The sequence below is a fragment of the Marmota monax genome, unplaced genomic scaffold, assembly GCF_021218885.2.
Source record: "Marmota monax isolate L192 unplaced genomic scaffold, Marmota_monax_Labrador192_F-V1.1 WCK01_AAM20220418_F8-fsc00022, whole genome shotgun sequence".
Lineage (NCBI taxonomy): Eukaryota > Metazoa > Chordata > Mammalia > Rodentia > Sciuridae > Marmota > Marmota monax.
This window is the reverse complement of record NW_026695215.1, coordinates 27,717,241-27,738,201: the sequence shown is the minus strand read 5'-3', so window position 1 is coordinate 27,738,201 and position 20,961 is coordinate 27,717,241. Positions and strand designations below refer to the sequence as shown.

Genomic DNA, 20,961 nt, shown 5'->3' with positions numbered 1-20,961 from the left:
GGTCCACTGACAACTAAAAATATATTTAAAAAAAAAAAAAAGGTTGTATATACTTTATGATGGATGAAGGGTCTAAGTTTAACCTCCTATGCCACCTTAGTCATCTCAGTGTTAAGGATAATTTTAAAATTGAGATGACAATAATAATAATATACCAACAATAATACACTATATATAAGGTTACTTTGAGTCAATACATATAAAGTTCTTAGTATGATAATCATTCAAAGTGTACCTACTGTTATCGGAGACTATTTTAAAAATAAACTATTTACTCTCTGACTTCCAAGACAAAATTACCAAAAGGAAAGGGCTATTTAGAATATGGAGGGGCTGGGGATGTGGCTCAAGCGGTAGCGCGCTTGCCTGGCATGCGTGCGGCCGGGGTTCGATTCTCAACACCACATACAAACAAAGATATTGTGTCCGCCGAAAACTAAAAAATAAATATTAAAATTCTCTCTCTCTCTCTAAAAAAAAAAAAAAAATAGAATATGGAAAGATGCTATGTCTTCTGGACTTCTGGATGAAAGACTGTAAGGTAGAGAAATAACACAAGTGAGGGCAGAAAAATCTCATAAACCAATGCTCCATTTTTCAGCATTCAAGATAGATGTTCAATTGCTTCCTTTGCTACAGCAGCTACAGAGTCAATTATATTATGAATGTAATAATTTGAAATTCAAAGCCTTATTGTTGAACAAAGAGATTCCCAAAGAACTGTAGCATCCCAGCTTTTAGAGCAATAATGAGAAAAGGGCCAGCACATCTAACGTGAAACCAAATAGTTTCTGGATGAACCCTATTCTCATTCCTGCATCTTTGGTCAGTTCAGGTGCCATAGTGATACCTTTAAAAGGTAAGATTACATAACTTCCTTAATGCAACCTTTTTTTTTTCCCCCCGGGGGGACGGATGGGGTGAGTGTGTACCAGGGATTGAAACTAGAGGCGCTTAACCACCAAGCAACATCCCTGACCGTTTTTTTTTTTTTTTACTTTGAGACAAGGTCTTGCTAAGTTGCTGATGCTGGCCTCAAACATGTGATCCTCCTGCCTCAACCGCCTTAACCACTGGAATTACAGGCATGTGCCACCAGGCCCAGCTTCCCACCTTACTCTTGATGAAAGGAGAGGTCTTTACCCTTAGCCCCATCTCCTCTGCTAGAGCAGTACTGTATTCCTTCCTTCCTCCTCCTGTCTCATGTCTTGGTGACTCTGTGCCTGCTTTCCCCTCTACCTAGAAAGTCCTTTTTTTGGATATCTATATGAGCCTCCTTCAACTCCTGCTTTTCAAAAGCACAATGAATTATAAAATTTTTCTACTAATGTGACTTTTCTACCTATTGTGGTCTTTCATTGAAAAGACAAACCTTCTTTCCATATTCTAAATAGTGTCTGCCTTTTAGTTATTTGTCTTGAAGTAGGAGAGTGAATAGTTTATTCTTTCAATCTCTGCTTAAAGGTCATCTTTTCAGTGTTATTGCTATTGATCATCCTTTTAAAATAGCAGATCACCATGGTCCAACACTATCAAATTTTTTAAAATTTATTTTTTAGTTGTAGTTGGACACAATACACAATTTTATTGTTTATATGGGGGCTGAGAACCGAACCCAGGGACTCACACATGCTAGGCGAGCACTTTACCACTGAGCCACAACCCCAGCCCCTCAATGTTTTTTGTAATGTTTTATTTTATACTTAGAATTTTTTTTGGTACCAAGGGTTGAACTCAGGGGCACTTTAACCACTGAATGACATCCTCATCCTCCTTAATTTAAAAAAGAGTCTTGCTAAGGTGTTAAGATTGGCCTCAAACTTGCAAATATTCTATTCTCAGCCTCCCACCACTGGGAGGACTGTGTCCACTGAAACCAGCTTGTTGTCCTTTCTTCTTCTTCTTTTTTTTTTTTTTGGTACCAGGGCCAAACTGCTGAGATTAGCTTTGAACTCAAGAACTTCCTGGCTCGGACTTGGAAGGCCTTCCAAGTCCGTGGAATTACATGCCTGGCCACTTGTTCCCCCCTTTGTCTTTTTTGTTTTCCCTTCTGTATAAATTCTATTAGTAGATGCTCAATAATTACTTGTTAAATATATTAAATTATATCCTGTTCCTGGAATTTTGGGCACATAAAATTAGAATGAATTCTGCACCCCCCCCCAATTTTTTGAGGGGCACGGTACCAGGGATTGAACTCAGGGACACTCAACCACTGAGCCACATTCCCAATCCTATTTTGTATTTTATTTAGAGACAGAGTCTCACTGAGTTGCTTACAGACGTGCGTGTGCCACCGTGCCCAGCTGAATTGCCCTTTTGATGAATAATTTTCAAACTTTTTAACCTTTACTTCAGTATGTCAATCCCCTATAACCAATCCCCCCCCCCCCCGCCCCCAGCAGAAATCTGATCATATCAGGTCAAATCACTTTATACTTCTGGATGGCCTTTGAGAATCCTAGAAAGCCAGACAAAAGGAATCTCCCCTCCCCTCCCATCTTCTCTCTCTACCCCATCTACTGTAATTCATTTCTCTCCCCCTTTTTTTTAACCCTTTCCCCTCACTTCCTCTTATATGTAATTTTGTATAACTCATTGTTATAGAATTTATTTTTAAGTTAAATTTTACTGGAACCCATCCAAGCTCATTCATTCCCATGTTTTCTGTGGATGTTTTCATGCTACAACAGTAGAGGTGAGTAGTTATGGCAAAGTTAAATCATGGCTGCAAAGCCAAAAATACTATTAGTTTTTTTTAATAGAACTTTGCCAACCTGAGGTCCTAAGAATCTAGAATTCAGATCAACTGCCAGTGAGACAACAGAGGCTCCAAAAATCAAACTGTTTATAATCACAGGGGTTAGCCAGAAGCAGGGCTAAAACTCAACAGCTTCCTTTCTTTCTCACTAGAGAGTCACTGGCTTGCTTTTATATTATTTTTGATACTGGGGATAAAACCCAGGGTGGCCTCTTGCATGCTACAAAAGTACTCTGCCACTGAGCTACACTATACCCCAGTCATTTTCTGAATTTTAATTTTTGAGACAGGATCTCACTGAGTTGCTAAGATTGGTCTTGAACTTGCATTCTACCACAGGGCTACAACCCCAGCCCTTTTCTGACACATTTTTAACTGAGGAAAATTACTGGTGGTATTCTACCCCCACTCCCTAACATAGGTACTCTATGAAATTCTCTTGCAATGACATCAAGCAAGGGTATAGCATTCTTCTGCACTCAGATGTGTCTGTATATGCGGGAGATCAATCTCTTTGCCTATTTATTTTCTATTTTTCCTCTGTTCCCTAGGGCCTGCCCTCTGTGGAAGGGGCTAGCATAAACAAGCCATGGTGCTAGGTGTGACAGCACACAATTGTAATGCCACCAACTTGAGAAGCTGACGCAAAACCCTGTCTCAAAAGGGGGGGGGTGGGCTGGGAATGTAGCTCAGCAGTATAGTACCACTGGGTTCAATCCCTAGCACTTCAAAAAAACAAAACAAGAAAACCAAGCCATGGATAGTGAACAAGCAGAGGCTAAAAATGTCCTTTGAGAGTAGGAGACATTGTTCACCAATCACCAATCCTCCCAGTACTGGGGATTAAACCCAGGGGCACTCCACCACTGAGCTACATCCCCAGCCATTTTTGGGGGTACCAGGGATTGAACTCAGGGGTACTTGACCATTGAGCCATTTATTTATTTATTTTTATTTTTATTTTTAGAGAGAGAGAGAGAGAGAATTTTTTATTTTTATTTTTTTTTAGTTCTTGGCGGACCCAACATCTTTGTTTGTATGTGGTGCTAAGGATCAAACCCTGGCCGCATGCATGCCAGGCAAGCATGCTACCACTTGAGCCACATCCCCAGCCACAGCCATTTATATTTTAATTGTAGTTAGACACAATGCCTTTATTTTATTTATTTGGATGTACCTTAGTTGGTAGAGTGCTTGCCTTACAGGATCAAACCCAGGGCCTCATAAGTGCCAGGTGAATGCTCTACTACTGAGCCACAACCCCAGGCCCCACAGTCCTATTTTTTGTTCTTTAGAGACAGGGTCTCACTGAGTTGTTTGGTGCCTCGCTTTTTGCTAAGGATGGCTTTGAACTAGTGGTCCTCCTGCAGCAGCCTCCTGAGCCACTGGAATTACAGGTGTATGCCACCATGCCAGGCATCCTCAGCCTTTTTATTTTTTATTTTGGACAGAGTCTTGATAAGTAGTTGAGGCTGGTGTCAAACTTTGGATACTTATGTCTCAACCTCCGGAGTTACGAGGATTATAGGCATGTGCCACTGCCGCAGAGACAGAAGAGGAACAATATTTTGTTCTGAAGGTAGTTTGTCCTTAAAGAATTATATTCTGGATGATGAGAACTCAAAGTCCTCCTCATTCCCATAGCATTTAGTTTAAGACCTTTACGCATGTGTCTGAGATGCCAAATAACTCCATTTTCTATATGATCTAAAGCTCTGCCTCCAGTCTCCAGAGTCTTTTTGCAGTCCCTGAAAGGAAGCCAGGTTAGTCTATAAACCAAATTAGGTCAGGTGTGGTGGTGTACACCTGTAAACTCACCGACTTGAGATGCTGAGGCAGGAGGACTGCAAGTATGAAGCCAGTCTGGGTTTTAGTGAGACCTTGTCTCAAAATAAAAAAGAGCTGGGTGCAGTGGTACACGCCTGTAATCCCAGAGGCTTGGGAGGCTGAGGAAGGATGATTGCTAGTTCAAAGCCAACCTCAGCAAGACCCCTATTAAAAAAGGGCTGGGGATGTGGCTCAGTGGTATAGTATCCCTGGTTCACTCTCCAGTACCACCAAAACCAAAACAACCACAAAACTAAAAATGAAACTGCTGAAAATGACCTAAATGGACCAATGGCAGCAGGGACTACCTGCTGTTTCTCAGTCCTGGCAGACACTGCCTATGGGACTCAATTCATGACCTCGAACAAGTGGCTCAATGTCTTCAATGACCTAGTATTATCATTAAAGTGGGGACAATAATGACAAAAGCACAATCATTCTAACCCTAAGTACTCAAGCAACCAGCAGGCCTTAAAAACCTGTTTGAGTTAATCCCAATATCCCTAGGCCTATCTGCTGCCCTGTCATGATAATGCTGTAGCACCAAGTTAAAATATCACAGAATCTTTAATACAAACTAAAAGCAAATTTTATTTCAGTTTTGGTTCACAGCATGAAGCCAGTATTACTTAGGCTTTTTCTAAAGTATAAAAGCTTTTTCTGAAGTATGAGGCCACCTGTGCTAGTGAAATGGTCAGGCTAAAGTCTCTTATTACCAACTAAGACACTTAAGGGCAAAGATAGAGCTTTTAGGAAAGAAACAGACATGGCTTTAAAAAAGAAAGAGCATATCGGGCGCATGCCTGTAATCCCAGTGACTTGGGAGGCTGAGGCATAAGGATGGTAAGCAAGTTCAAGGCCAGCCTCAGCAATTTATTGAGGCCCTATGCAATTTAGCGAGATCCTGTCTCAAAATTAAAAACTAAAATGGACTGGATATGTAACTCAGTGGGTTCAAGCCCCACATGGGTTCAAGCCCCAGTACCAAAAAAAAAAGAAAGAAAGAAAAAGCAAAGTTAGCAGCCAAGATATTGAGATGTTGGCAGGCAAAAGATTAAATAGGAAGCACTGATAAAATAACAGAGACAACCAAAAATCTTCTCCAAATCTTAGTCTAAGAGATGGCATTGTATCTGAAATCTACCTACTTACAAGATGGATACAATAGTAGTAGGGCTAGAGGTGGTGATCAGTGGTAGAGCACTTGCCTAGCACGTGCTAGGCTCTGGATCCCATGCAACCCCCAGAATTGTAAAGGAAGGGGGAAAAAAAAAAATAAGCACAATACCTATTGGAGACCTAGGCTGAAAAAGGACTCATAACCCCAACCTCTATAGTGCCAGGGCTCCAGGTTTCTGGCCATGATGACTCCACTCTTCTGCAGTTCATGTCTACTTTTCAGCAACTTGATGCCCAGAAAAAAAACTGAAAAAAAGAGATGCCTGCCACATAAACAGGCAGTGACAAACATTAAGCTTCAGGATCACTCACCTAAACTATCAGGGCTGTCAATGGAGAAACACATCAGTATAACATCAGTGTCTGGGTAGGAGAGGGGCCTCAGGCGATCATAATCTTCCTGCCCAGCCGTGTCCCACAAAGCCAACTCTACCTGTGATAGGAAAAACAACCACAGGAGTGCAAAGTTAATCCCACTACCTATTTTAAGAAAAAATAATGTTTATCACAGTACATTTGAACATATCATTCCAAATAATAAAATACAGAAGTATTCATTTTATGAGACTTAAACTCAAATGTAAAGGACATGTTTAAATAAAGTGGCACAATTAAAAATGTCTGATCAAAATACCTTTGTAGCTTATAAGTATTTTATTATAAATAACATTACAGAAGGAAACAAAGTGGGTAGACAGGAAATCAAACTGCAAATAATATTTCACCAGGTTAACAAAGCACACAGGAAAATCACCAGAGTAACTTTTCTTAATACATTTTCATTCAAACCATTTTCTTATTTCATGTCATCTCCTCACTCTCCCCCAGTGTGGAAACACTGAAACAAGTGTGTATTTGAGTTTGTAAGAAAAAATACAAAGCCAGGTGTGGTAGCATACGTCTGTAATCTTAGGGACTTAGGAGGCTAAGGCAGCATAATCCTAAATTTGAGGCCAGCCTTGGCAACTTAGCAAAACAGTGTCTCAAAATAAATTAAAAAGGGGCTGGGGATGTAGCTCAGAAGCAGAGCAAACAACAACAACAACAAAAGCCATTAACAAAATAAAACAAAAACCCCACAAAACCACACCACCACCAACATGCCTAGTGTTAGGCAAGAGCTGAAATCACAGGAAAGGTCTATGGCTCTGCCTTTATTGTTCAAGAAATGGCTGAATGAGTATATCACATAAGGTAGGGAAGTACCCCTTTCACATTTGGGAATATGCTAACCCTCCCATAGTAGGGTGACGCCTGGGTTCTGAACAAAGGTCTCCTTTCACACTGTTCAGCAATGCAGCCAGTTCTATTATCTCTTCTCAGAAGTAGATTTGATATTTAATACTCTCTGCTCACTGGCTCATTGAGGCCCCAGGGATTTCGCTGGTGTATGTTCAGGCATAGTGGCACATGCCTCTAATCCCAGTGGCTCAGGAGGCTAAGGCAGGAGGATTGCAAGTGTTTGTTTCTGGTCTTGCCCCTTACTTCCTCACTTGCCATCTTGCCTTGCTGCCCCCTTCTATAACTCCCTCAATTTGATGCTTCCAAACACTTGAAAGTTTTTGGTTAAATCTCTAGTACCAATGCTTGAAACACCTTTCTTAGGTTTTTGCAGCACAAATTTCACTTTGTAAATGTTTCTTACTTAAAGTTGATGGCTAATGATCTCTATCAACTACAACCTCTGTCATAGGGTATATCACTCTGAATCTCTACAATGTCTACTGAATCAGTGTCATGTATAATATCAGTTTGATATATAGTAATACCTAATCTTTACAACTTTTCTGATTTCAGAATGGTAGAGCTCCTTCACTCCCTGCCAAATCCCATTCTCCTGCCACATTCATATCCCATGGGTGTTCAGTCAGAAACATCCAACCTTGACTGGCTCCTAATAAATGCTTCCAGAGTACAGTGTCTGTCTCTTATCAGCAGTGGCCTTTCTGTTTTCAGCAGGCCTGTTCCTGGGACCAAGAACATTTATCATCTTGCATGGCTCCCTAGGCTCTATAATGAATACTGTTGCATGAACATACCTAGGCAGCTCCCTCTCCTATGTGGGGGCTCCTAAAGTATTCCAAGTAGGCAGCTAACCTGTGATACCTTTCTCCAAATCCAACCACGCTTATTTTAGGGGCCTCATCTTGAGTAAGAGACTCCTTGTCTTACTGTGATCAGTCATGTTCAAAGCTGGCAGCACAAGAAAGATAATCATAAACCACTCTTCAAGGTTTCAAGTCAAGGTCCCTGAAGTCCTATGGGCAAGATCCTAGTTATTCTAAGATGCCCAGGAATGCATGATGCTTCAAAAAGGACAAGAGGTGTTGGGGCCCCAAAATATACATTCTGCCCAGATGGGAAACAAATTTCTTTTGCTTTTTTTGGGGGGTGGGGGGGTGGCAACAAGGAACTGAACCCAGGGATCACTTAACCACTGAGCCACATCCCCAGCCCTTTTTATTTTGAGATAAGGTCTCACTAAGTTGCTTTGAGCCTCATTGCTAAGTTGCTGAGACTGGCTTTGAACCTGCAATATTCCTGCCTCAGCCTCCTGAACCTTTGGCATGACAGGCCATGTGCCACCGTGCGTGGTGGGAAACACTTCTAACTGATGGTTATGAATACAGAGCAAATCTCTGGAGGGAACGTCAAAGGAAAACCATTAATATATACTCATTAGGTTTTGGGGAAATAAGCTACACAAATACCAACCTGACCTTGCTTCTTTCAAGTCAGTGGATCATTCTATGTATGATATAGTAATCTTAGATAAGTGGCTGCTATGTGATAGCAGTCCCAAAGATTTTAGCACACTTTCACTCTCACTCAGTTTGTCACAAATGTGAACTTGGGTTCAATCCCTAGTACCAAAGTTCTGTTAGGGTAGAATTTCTTATATTCTTTTTTTCATTCTTAGCCCAGAAAGGCACCTTTGGGGTTCGCTCTTACTACCATGAGTTTGATTCATCAGAGACTACTTTTCATTTTGATAAAAAAAAACCAAAAAAAAAAAAAACTACAAACTGTAAAAGATTTTTGGGCTGGGACCAGGGGTGCAACCTGTAATCCCAGCAACTCAGGAGGTGAGGTCCTAAAGCAGTTTAGTAAGACCCTGTCAAAGAAAGAAAGAAGGAAGGACTGGGGATATAGCTCAGTCATAAAGAATACCTGGGTTCAATCTCCAGTATTGGGGGGGGGGGTGATGGCTGAGTTTTGAGTACAGTATAGTTTAGCCCAATTCTGATGTTTTTTTTTTTTTACCATCCACAGGTGCTAGATTTGTTGTCTCTGTTCAGCAAAGAATTGAAGAACAGGACACAGAGATAGTAAGCAAGCAGGTTTACTGCAAAAGTGACAGAGACAAACTTCTCCAAAGAGAAGGGGCCCAGAGCCAAGAGTCTGCTGGAGGAGTTTTGGCTTGTTCTTTAATGGCCCCTGAAATTTTCTCCTTTCCTTACCTCTTCCATGTCCATGCTCTCTCCTCACTATTATTGATTAGTATGTCCATGCACCTGTTCTTTTTTTTTTTTTTTTTTAACTGAATTCCCCATTTAGGGACACTCCCCGCTTAAGAGTACAAAAGTGTTTGATTGGGTCCCCTGCTTATGTCCGTGAGCACTTTCATCAACCAGGAAGAGGACCTCATTAGAAAACCTTCTCCACAGGCTGGGGCTGAGGCTGAGCAGTAGCACACTTGCCTGGCATGTGTGAGGCACTGGGTTCAATTCTCAGCACCACATACAAAAATAAATAAAGGTCTATCTTTATTTATTTTTTAACTAAATAAAGACCTTCTCCATGCTCCTTGGTTCTGGTCCTGCCCCTGACCTTCCACTCACCATTTTGTCTTGCTGCCTAAGCCCTTCTATAGCTCCCTCACTTTGATGCTTCCAAACACTTCAATTACTTCACAGAACCCTGATATCACCTAAGCCATTTTACAAATGATAAAGGACCACTGAACTAACAGAAAACCCTATAATGATAACTCTCTGGAATTATAAGCAGCTGGCCTAACCCACTTTTCACACATGATGCCACAAGGAAGGGAGGGATAGGTGATTCTGGGGCAGAAAGGAATGGTAGGTAAAGGAGGCAAGTAAGAAAGGAAATAGAATTATGGAAGCTAATGTATTATGCACATGCCCAAGAGGACTAAACATGTTGTTCTAATTTTCTTTTTATCCAGTTGACCCATTTGCTGGGAGTTGCATTCCTTTTCAGAATATGTATAGGAGGCTTTAAGACTGTCATATCATCAGCATGGAGCCTGAGGAGACCTAGACAACTTCAGAAGGAGGGCCACTGGAAAAGCTAAACCAGAAAACAGGCAGAGGAAGAGCAAGAGGAACCCGAAGAAGCAGCTTGCAGCGAGAAACAGGTGATGCAGTGTCCCGCTGTGCTTCTGATCCCTGCACGTCTGCAACCTGCTCAGTGCCTACTGCGAGGTTGGGCACATTTTCTTCCAGGCTGAGAACCAGTTTGTAGACTCTGGAGGAAAAAAGTAATCCAAGTACAGCAAGGACTATACCAAGGGCTGGATGGTGTTCGGTGACAAGCGACAAGCGTGGCCAAGAGGGTAACAGCCAGTCTGTACAATACTCCCATGGGTACCCGCAGACGCAGCAGCTTCCATTATGACCTGTGGAACCTCAAGTATCTGCACCATTTTACTTGGTCCCACTTCAGTGAATACCTTGCCTTTGAGAAGGCAGCAGAAGAGGTCAAGCATGAGAAAGACTTCGAAGTGTAGAGCGGGGAGAGCACTTCCTTGCTGCTCATGGGGATCCTACCTGCCCATGCTGTTCCTGGGCCGTTTGTCCAGTGTCCCATGGCACAGGAGCTAAAGGTTCAGAAAGCAGCTCGTCCAGGAGGGCGCGAAACGGCTTGCTGGGCTACAGCCCAGGACCAGCTCCACTCCAACTGAGGGCTCCTTGCCAGAATCTTTGGAGCCCCACCACCCTCAGAGAGTAAAGAGGAACCTCCTCAGACAAGGGACTCATGAGGGGTAGGGAGGCCCCTTTCACCTCCTATCGCTGCTCACCTGTCTACTTCATGCTGGAATGATACTGACACCCAGGCAAACATTTTCAGCCTGTTTCTGAGAGCAGGAATCTCTGGTGAAGCCCAGGCATGGAAGTTCTGTGGGCCTTCCCTCCTCTTGCCCAACTCCTGTAATTGCCTGGCTCAGGCACCTTATTCATATTAGCATGATTATGACTATTGCAGATGTCTGGTTAGTCTTGCTTGACTTGGTAGCCTGCTTCTTGCTTAGTAGGATCCCTTAAAAATGCCACTTTCTTGGGCTGGGGTTGTGGCTCAGTGGTACAGTGCTCACCTAGAATGCATGAGGCACTGGGTTCAATCCTCAGCACCACATAGAAATAAGGTAAAGATATTGTGTCCAGGGCTGGGGATGTGGCTCAAGCAGTATAGCGCTCGCCTGGCGTGCGTGTGGCCCGGGTTCGATCCTCAGCACCACATACAAAGATGTTGTGTCCACCGAAAACTAAAAAATAAATATTAAGAAAATTCTCTCTCAAAAAAAAAAAAAAAAAAAAGAAGATATTGTGTCCACCTAAAACTAAAAAATAGATACTTAAAAAAAAAAAAATGCCCCTTTCTTGGCCCCAGGAATGGCCTTTATTTGCAGCTAGAGTAGAAATGGATGGTCCAGGCAGACTTGTTCTGTTTACTGAATATAGTTAAAGAAGCAACATCATTTTATTTAGAAATAGACATAATAGTTAATGGGTTGGGAATGGACTGGGAACCTCCTTCCAAATGCATTTAAAGGGGAAAAAATGCTTTTAGTTTTAAGGGCTATAGTCATTCAGCAGATTTCAATTTTCATCTTGTGTTACATTCATTGACCTTCACTCCATCTCCTTGTCTCATAGCCTCCTTTCAACCTAGATCTTTTTTTCCCCTTCCTATTTAGTTCTTTAGTCCAAAACATTTATCTAGTACATTTATTAAACCATAGTGAGAAACTGTAACAATGGGTGATAATGACCTTGGTGGTTAAGAGTCTTACAGATCACAGAATAAGATAGTTGAGCATCATGGTAGAAGCATATAAGAAACAGAGTTGGGGCCAGGGCAGGACATGCAGTGCTTTCAGTGTGGACCTGATTCCTGATCACCGGCAGCAGAAGTCTTCAAGTCTCCCAAGTTCATTGCTGGAAGCAAACTGGGAAAATGGCACAGTAGAAGTCTGAACAAGTCTGGTTTGCTCCTATGGTTCAAACTGCTTCATAGATGGAGTGTTGGGGCAAACCACTGTAAAGGGCAGATGCTTGGAAGGAAGTTGGAAACAAAGATCCTTCAAGTGCACTTACATGTGTGTTAAGGCTGTAGGGGATTCACAAATACATGCAGAGCAGTCCTGATTGCTTCAAAGAGTCAGGATGAATCATCAGAATGAACTGAAAACCTGGGAGTCACAATAAACTGAAGTCTATGCCCAGTCTCAGATTAAAACATCATAATCCAGCAGGAAGTGCTTGTTGAATGTAATTATAATTTGGTTTTGCTTGTGCTATTTCCTTAGTTTCTTGGTAACCTCCCCCATCCCATTAATGTAATTATCCATGTTTTTTGGAGTAGAGTGGATTCATCCACTTCTTTAGCTGTAAAATGGACATATTGTGATCTTTTAAAAAAGAGAATACGTATAGGAGGTCAAGTAAGAAATTATTTTGACAACAAGAGGGAGTAGAAGATGAATTCCATAAGACCTATGTTCTACTCTTGTTATAGGGCTTCTAGGTCAGACATGGGGAACACTGGCCTTGTTATCAATGACTGGAAATCAAAACAACTGTAGCAGGCTCTTTTATGTTAAAGTCAAGAAACAAAACAAAAAATGTTGCGTGTGGTGGCATACACCTGTAATCCAGCTACTTGGGAGGCTGAGGCAGGAGTGTCACAAGTCTGAGGCTGCTTGGGCAATTTAGCAAGACTGTCTCAAAATATTAAAAAAATTTAAAAAAGCTCTCTCACTGGCAGAGAGCTTGCCTAGTAGGTGTGAGGTCCTGGGTTTAATGCCTAGTACTGTTAAATAAATAAACTTGGATGTTTTTTAAATGTCACAACCCACTGAGAAGCACAATTAATAAGGACCTCTTGAAAAGTAATTTCCTACTTGGATGTGTGTCTATGTGTGTTGCTGGGGACTGAACTGAAATCCTTGTGCATAAAACGCAAGCACTCTACCAACTAAGCTATATCCCCAGTCCTCATACTTGGGCATTTGATGAAATACAGACAGAACAAAAACAGTCTATCCATGCAAAAATGTTCATCTGATTATTATCTATTTTGTAACTAAATTTCAAATATAAATAAACTTAAAAAGAAATCATATACTAAGGCTGCCCCAATGTAAAATACACACAAATGTATAAAGTCTGGACAAGAACAGTTTAAAAATGAATGAAGTTGGTAGGGTGTGATGAAGCACACCTGTATTCCTAGTGACCTGGGAGGCTGAGGCAGGAGGATTGCAAGTTTGAGGCAAGCTCTGGCAACTTAGTTAGACCCTGTCTGAAAATAAGAGAGACCAACACTCTAGGTTCAATCCCAAGTATGGCAAAACAAGAAAAAAGTGGACTAAAATGACATGATGAGAATGGATGACATTTTTGTTATATCTTGTATTTTTTTTTAATATATATCTTGTATCTAAAGACACAAAAAGGTGTAATTCTCTACAGGCTCTCTGAACAGCCTAATATACAGAATGACATCAGAAATTATGGGAAATGTACTCACCTGCTTTCCATCCACTTCAATATCTGCCACATAGTTCTCAAACACTGTGGGCACATACACTTCTGGGAACTGGTCCTTGCTGAAAACTATGAGCAAGCATGTCTTGCCACATGCTCCATCACCAACAATCACCAATTTCTTCCTGATGGCAGCCATAGCTTAAACACAAAACAAAGGTGTTATTTAGAATACATAAGAAGTTACGGCACACGTATTTGTGGCCGTGGGGCACAAGCCTCAGCATACACAAAGTTCTAATACACTGTTCCACTTGGCACCAAAAGACTAAACACAAAACAAGGAGGTCTATTCCTTCCACTTCTATCCAACATAATATACAAGGTTCTGGCCAGGACAATTAGGTATGAACATGAAATAAAAGGCAACCAGATTATAAAGGAATAAGTAAAACTGTCTGATTCATACATGGTATGACCTTAGCAGGGTACAGAGGTACAAACCTGTGATCCCAGAGCTGGGGAGGCTGAGGCACTAAGTAACTCAGTGAGACCCTGTCTCTAAATAAAATAACAAAATAGGGCTGAGGGTGTGGCTCAATGGTAGAATGCCCCTAAATTCAATCCCTAGTACCAAAATATATATATATATATTATTCTATACATGGAAGTCCTAAGAAATCCATTAAAATTTTTTTAGAATATATAAATTCAGCAACACTATGATACAAGATCAACAAAAAAACCAGCAGTATTTTTATACTCTAACAATGAATAATCTGAAAATGAAATATAAAAAATTCATTCATAACATCATTCAGAAAGAATAGTAATAAAATTAGCTAATATAAAACTTAAAGACTCTGAAAAACCACAAAATATTACTAACTATAGCTAAATAAATGAAAAAAAAAGTCATGAATTGAAAGACAACACTGTTAAACATTAATATCTTCCAAGTTAATCCACTGATTCAACATAATCCCTATCAAAATATCAGCTGGCTTCTTTGTAGAAGCCAATAAACCAGTCAGAAAATTCACCTGGAAAGTTATGAACCTAGAATAGTCAAAATAATCTTGAAAAAGAACAAAGTTGTAGTGTGCAACTTTGAGTCTCTTTTCAAAGCTAAGAGAACTCCATAATGTTCTCACTACGTTCCTTAGAACATATCTTCACCATTGAGTGAAATGGTCAGGGCTAATGCCGAGCAGATTGGTTTGTGCCCAAAGTCAAAACAACCATCTGGGTGCAATGGTGCATGCCTGTCATCTCAGCTATTTGGGAGGCTGAGGCAGCAGGATCACAAGTTTGAGGTCAGTCTGGGCAATTCAGCAAGACCATATCAAAATATAAAAATTTTTAAAGGGGATGATGGGAGCTGGGAATGCAGCTCAGTGGTAAAGCACCCAAGGTTTCAATCTCCAGTATGCCCCCCACCCCCGGCCCTGATCAACTGGGACATTATAGGAAGCAAAAAATTAAACAGGAATTTTCTGATTCAAGAAAAAGCCATCTGTAATCACAGGAGCTCAGGAGGCTGAGGCAAGAGGATTGTGAGTTCAAAGCCAGCGCCAGCAATTTAGCAAGGTCCTAAGCAACTCAGACGCTGTCACAAAATGAAACATAAACCAAGCATGGCATCACACGTAATCCCATCGGTTCAGGAGGCTGAGACAGGAAGGTCAAGAACTCAGAGCCAGGGGCTGGGGTGTGGCTCAGAGGCATAGCGTGCCTACCATATGTAAGGCACCTGGTTTGATCCTCAGCACCACACTCTCACTCAGTGAGACCCTGTCTCTAAAGTACAAAGTAGGGCTGGGGATGTGGCTCAGTGGTTGAGTTCAATCCCTGGTACCAAAAAAAAAAAGTAAAATAAAAAAAGGGCTGGGGATGTGGCTCAGTGGTTAGGCACCCCTGGGTTCAAGCGCAGGCACCTAAATAAAGAAATAAATAAGAGAAATAATGACCATCTTTAAACAGCATCATTCCTAGAAGGCACTCAATTAAAGAAATAATCTATCTCATTTTTGTTTGTTGTTTTGTGGTGCTGGGGATGGAACCAGGGCCTTGTGCATGCAAGGCAAGCACTCTACCAACTGAGCTATATCCCTAGCCCAGGAAATACTGTATTTCATTCTAATGTAAAAACACAAAAAGTAAAAATGCCAGGAAACAACAAAAGAGGCTCTACCAACCAAACATTCTATGGAAAACATTTGGCCCAGGAGCAATGTAAAAACCATTTCAACCATCATTGGTGAAAGACAAAGAGCTTATGGGACAAAATAAAAACCTATGGTTCTAGGATTCTGGGGGATGCTGGTCATCTGGTATAAAAGTGGAGCTGTTAACAAGAAGTAAAAAATACAAATGTCGAGAAACCAAACTTGCTATTTTTTTAAAATATCCCAGGAAAAAAAAAATTCACAGAAGTGTCTTTACTTTTCACTTTGCTATAATTCTTTTTTTTTTTTTTAAGAGAGAGAGAGAGAGAATTTTAATATTTATTTTTTAGTTTTTCGGCAGACACAACAACTTTGTTTGTATGTGGTGCTGAGGATCGAACCCAGGCCGCACGCATGCCAGGCAAGCACGCTACCGCTTGAGCCACTTCCCCAGCCCCTCTTTGCTATAATTCTAATACAGTAGGTATACCAGATGATGCCAAATTAAGAAAGAAAACTACGTTGGGCAAGATGGCGCACACCTTTAATCCCAGCAGCTCAGGAGGCTGAGAAAGGAGGATCACAAATTTATAGCCAGCTTCAGCAATGGATAAGGCACTAAGCAGCTCAGTGAAGTCCCTGTCTCTAAATAAAATACAAAACAGGGCTGGGGATGTGGCTCAGTGGCTGAGTGCCCTAGGTTTAATTTCCAGTACCAAAAAGAAAAGAAAGGGAAACTACACTGGGTCCTCATTTTGTAGACTAGGTTCTGTCTCAGACATAATTCTTTAGTGCTCTGACAGGAGATTTACTTTTCTAGGAAGTCAATTATAACTTATCTACTTGAGTTACTTATAAAAGTAAGCAAACGACTATATATTCTGTAATAGTTCTTAATTACTTTATGTTCAAAACTTTTAAATAGCTGGGAGCAATGGTTAATTTCCTGTGATCCCAGTAGGTTGGAAGGCTAAGACAAGAGGATCTCAAGTTCGAAGACAGCCTTAGTAATTTATCAAGGCCCTAAGCAACTTGGTGAGATCCTGTCTTAAAATACAAATAAAATACCAAAAAAATGGGGGGTGGCAGTGGCTGGGGATGTAGTACAGTGGTAAAGCACCTCTGGGTTCAAGCCCCAGTATCAAAAAAAAAAAACAAAAAACTTTTTTTTTTTTTTTTTTTTTGCAGTGCTGTATGCCTGTATTTTCAACAACTGAGGGGGGCTACAGCAGGAGGATTGCCAAATGTATTGAGGCACTTGAGCAGATTATATTAAGTGGTTTCTGCTAACAAAGGAAACAAGATCACCCAGGTGAACCTGAGCATGGGGGCATACACCAGAAGCTGAGGTAGGAATATTGTGAGTGCAAAGCCAGTTAGGGCAATTTAGTGAGACCCTGTCCCAGGATTTAAAGAGGGCTGAGAAGTGGTAGAGCACTTAAGCATGAGAAAACAAAATACTGCCATACATTTCCCACTCAAGTGCAAAATAATTTTAAAATGAGTGTCTAAGAAAAGTAAGGGCTATGTGCAGTGGCCCAAGTAATTTCCATAAATCCTAATTAACAGGAGCAACCAGCTCACTGACTCTCATGGGCCCATATCCTACCCCTCCTTACATAGCACTCTCTATTAAAAGGGCTATGAAGACTAAAGCAAGCATTTCTCCTGGGGTCTGGCATCACAGAAGTCAATCAATAAATGATAGTTATCACTAACTACACATTCTCTCCTATCTAGGCCCACCCAACATCAGGTCCTCCAATACTTTATTGTTTTCTCACCTATGGCCACCTACCCCATCCCCAATCTCTTCCTCTCTACTGTTTCCCTGTACTTAGTTTACAATAGTGTGCAGGGCACTCTTGCACATGCATACTGAGGTATTCCCCTAGCTTCTGCTCCTATTTTAAAACCACATTCATGCTTTCCTTTAGTTACCTTGCTCTTTATGACTTGTTTCAAAAACAAGATATATACTCGCTTTGCTTAAATTCTTCAAATCTGCCTTCTGTCTAAACTTCTATTAACACTTAAAAAGTTATCAATGACCTGCCATTAAAATCTCCCCCCCCCTACATGAAAAAATGCTCACCATCTCTAGCAGTCAGAGAAATGCAAATCAAAACCACCCTAAGATACCATCTCACTCCAGTTAGATTGGCAGCCATTATGAAGTCAAACAACAACAAGTGCTGGCGAGGATGTGGGGAAAAGGGTACACTTGTACATTGCTGGTGGGACTGCAAATTGGTGCAGCCAATTTGGAAAGCAGTATGGAGATTTGTTGGAAAGCTGGGAATGGAGCCACCATTTGACCCAGCTATTCCCCTTCTCGGTCTATTCCCTAAAGACCTAAAAAGAGCATGCTACAGGGACAATGCTACATCTATGTTCATAGCAGCACAATTCACAATAGCTAGACTGTGGAACCAACCTAGATGCCCTTCAATGGATGAATGGATAAAAAAAATGTGGCATTTATACACAATGGAGTATTACTCTGCATTAAAAAATGACAAAATCATAGAATTTACAGGGAAATGGATGGCATTAGAGCAGATTATGCTAAGTGAAGCTAGCCAATCCCTAAAAAACAAATGCCAAATGTCTTCTTTGATATAAGGAGAGTAACTAAGAACAGAGTAGGGTCGAAGAGCAGGAGAAGAAGATTAACATTAAACAGGGATGAGAGGTGGGAGGGAAAGGGAGAGAGAAGGGAAAATGCATGGAAATGGAAGGAGACCCTCAGAGTTATACAAAAGTACATACAAGAGGAAGTGAGGGGAAGGGGAAAAATAATATAAGGGGGACAAACGAATGTCAGTAGAGGGAGCAGAGAGAGAAGAGGGGAGGGGAGGGGAGGGGAGGGGAGGGGAGGGGGGATAGTAGAGGATAGGAAAGGCAGCAGAATACAACAGACACTAGTATGGCAATATGTAAATCAATGGATGTGTAACTGATGTGATTCTGCAATCTGTATATGGGGTAAAAATGGGAGCTCATAACCCACTTGAATCAAATTGTGAAATATGATATATCAAGAACTATGTAATGTTTTGAACAGCCAACAATAAAAAATTAAAAAAAAAAAAAATCTCCCCCCCCCCATTTAACCCAGGGGCACTTTACCACTACCACTGAGCCATATCCCCAGCCCTTTTATTTATTTATTTTTGGGATATGGACTAATTAAGTTGCGGAGGCTGGGTTTGAACTTGTGATCTTCCTGCCTTCTGAGCTGCTGGGATTACAGGCATGCCCCACCAGGCCTGGCCTGATTGTTTTTTTTTCTTATTGCTACAACTTAACTCCCTATCCTTGCTCATCCACATCTAATCATTCCTCCCGTGATTGTTTGCTTGAAATCTCCAGAGGTAGAGAAGTAAGTTTCTCACATATCACTTCTGTGCACATGACTCCCAAACCTACATCACTGTGGCTCTGTTCCCAAACTCCTATCATACCTTAATGATGTGCTCCATTGGTGGTACCTCAGACATCAACATCTCTAAGACATCACTCCAACTCTAACCAAAACTTTTTTCAATGCCTCCAATATTGGTGATAAAAACAGGTTGCCAATCCTAGCCTACACAACTCACTCATGTAGGAAACCCTGGTGTTAAATGATTTTCTTGCTTCTTCTGTTCTCCATTTCAGGTTCTGGAAAATTCTTCGTCACTACCCTCTTTTCATCCCCATAATCATCAGTCCAAGTTCTCAGTACTGCTTATCTAGACAAAAACAAAAGTCCAACTGATCTTGTCTCTTTTCTCCTACCTGCTGAAGATAAATTCCTGATTTCCATGGCTGGGGTACAGCCCATCACACTGATTCTCAATGCCAAAATCAGGTCCTCACACTTCAACCCGGACTTTGGGGTCTTCTAAAACTGTAACAGCCAAATATTTTCTTTTCCCATCTCTTTATTACTTATCACACACGTAGTTCCATTAACTGGTGTTGTATATATCTTCTACCTCAGCTCAAAGAATGCCTTCTCTGAAAATCTTTCCCCTTTCTTCAGTAGGGGAGGGGGGGGGAAAAAAAAAACCTCCTGTCCATCTCAGGTGTTACTTTTTGTTCTAAAGCCCAATTCTGTCCTAAATCATCCACCCCTTCAAATCAGGTGTTGCCTCCAAACAAAATCTTGGATCTCTATTGATGCTTATATTATACAAGTACTCTCCCTTGCCCTCTTATTTCTGTGTGTGGGGATACTGAGCATTGAATCCAGGTCACTGTGGCACTAAGCTACATTCCCAGCCCTTTTTATTTATTTAAATTTTTATTTAAATTTTTGGGTCTCACTATTGCCCAAGCTAGCCTCAAACTTGCCATCTTCCTGCCACAGTCTCCAAAGTATCTGGGTTTACCAACATGCACTACCACGCCCAGCTATAGAACTACTTTTTATTAGGGGTCCTACCCTAAATGAAAATGGTAGGAGTTATATACCTGACTTATATCCATTCCTGTAATGTAAGTTCTCTTAGGGCAAAGACCACTTTGGCTCAGTCTATTCAACCCCAAACTTTTTTTTCCTGGCTGCATTTAATTTGGTAAGGACATGCTGAATAGGACCCACATTTAGAGGAACAAAAGCCCAAGAAAGAAGCATGTTTCCCAAGAACACTGATAAAATATCTTTCTCCCTGATATACTCTGATCAGTCTTCCTTCCTTCCTCCCTCCCTCCCTCCCTTCCTTCTTTCTTTTTGGGTTACATCCCAATAAACACATCATAAGTTGAAAATACTCTAAGCTGAAAACTCATTTCATACACCTGACCTACTGAACATCATAGGTTAGCAACACAGTACACTGTAAAGTATTTGGTTGTTTATACTGGTGATCACATGGCCAACTAGAAGGGGCAGCTTACTGCCTAGCATCATAGAACAGTATCACATTGCATACCATTAACCTTGGAAAATATCAAAATTCTAAGTACAGTTACTACTTGAAAGCATATCACTTTTGTAACCTCCTAAAGTAAAAACTAAATTGAAACCATCATTAAGTCAGGGATCATCTGTATATACTCCCTACCATTACTATATTGTAGTTGAGTCTTAACATGAAAATATCGCCATCAAATGTTGCCAGAAAGCCAGGTAGGACCAGAGCAACAATGCTGGCTCTTACTGCTTATGGTTCAGAGCGGGACAGTATATACTATGTCAGAGCCAGCCTTTCCCTGTGATTTCTAAAGTCAAAATTGAGTTCCCTGGGGCTGGGGCTCAGCAGTAAAACGCTTGCCTAGTACCTGCGAGGTCCTAGGTTCG

At 41.1% G+C, this 20,961-nt stretch overlaps 1 protein-coding gene and 1 pseudogene across 4 annotated transcripts in view; one reads left to right on the top strand and one right to left on the bottom strand.

Annotated features, from left to right (window-relative positions):
• Positions 1-20,961, bottom strand: part of Rhoa (ras homolog family member A) — a 47,687-nt gene that overhangs the window by 3,998 nt on the left and 22,728 nt on the right. For all 4 annotated transcript variants that reach the window (XM_058574909.1, XM_046431353.2, XM_046431352.2 and 1 more), the window contains 2 exons: positions 13,547-13,704; positions 6,080-6,200 (listed from right to left, as the gene is read on the bottom strand). In XM_058574909.1, the coding sequence (XP_058430892.1) occupies positions 6,080-6,200; positions 13,547-13,702 (277 nt within the window). In that variant the 5' untranslated portion in view covers positions 13,703-13,704. The remainder of the gene's footprint in view (positions 1-6,079; positions 6,201-13,546; positions 13,705-20,961) is intronic.
• LOC124084454 (activator of basal transcription 1-like) lies at positions 8,345-12,871 on the top strand (annotated as a pseudogene).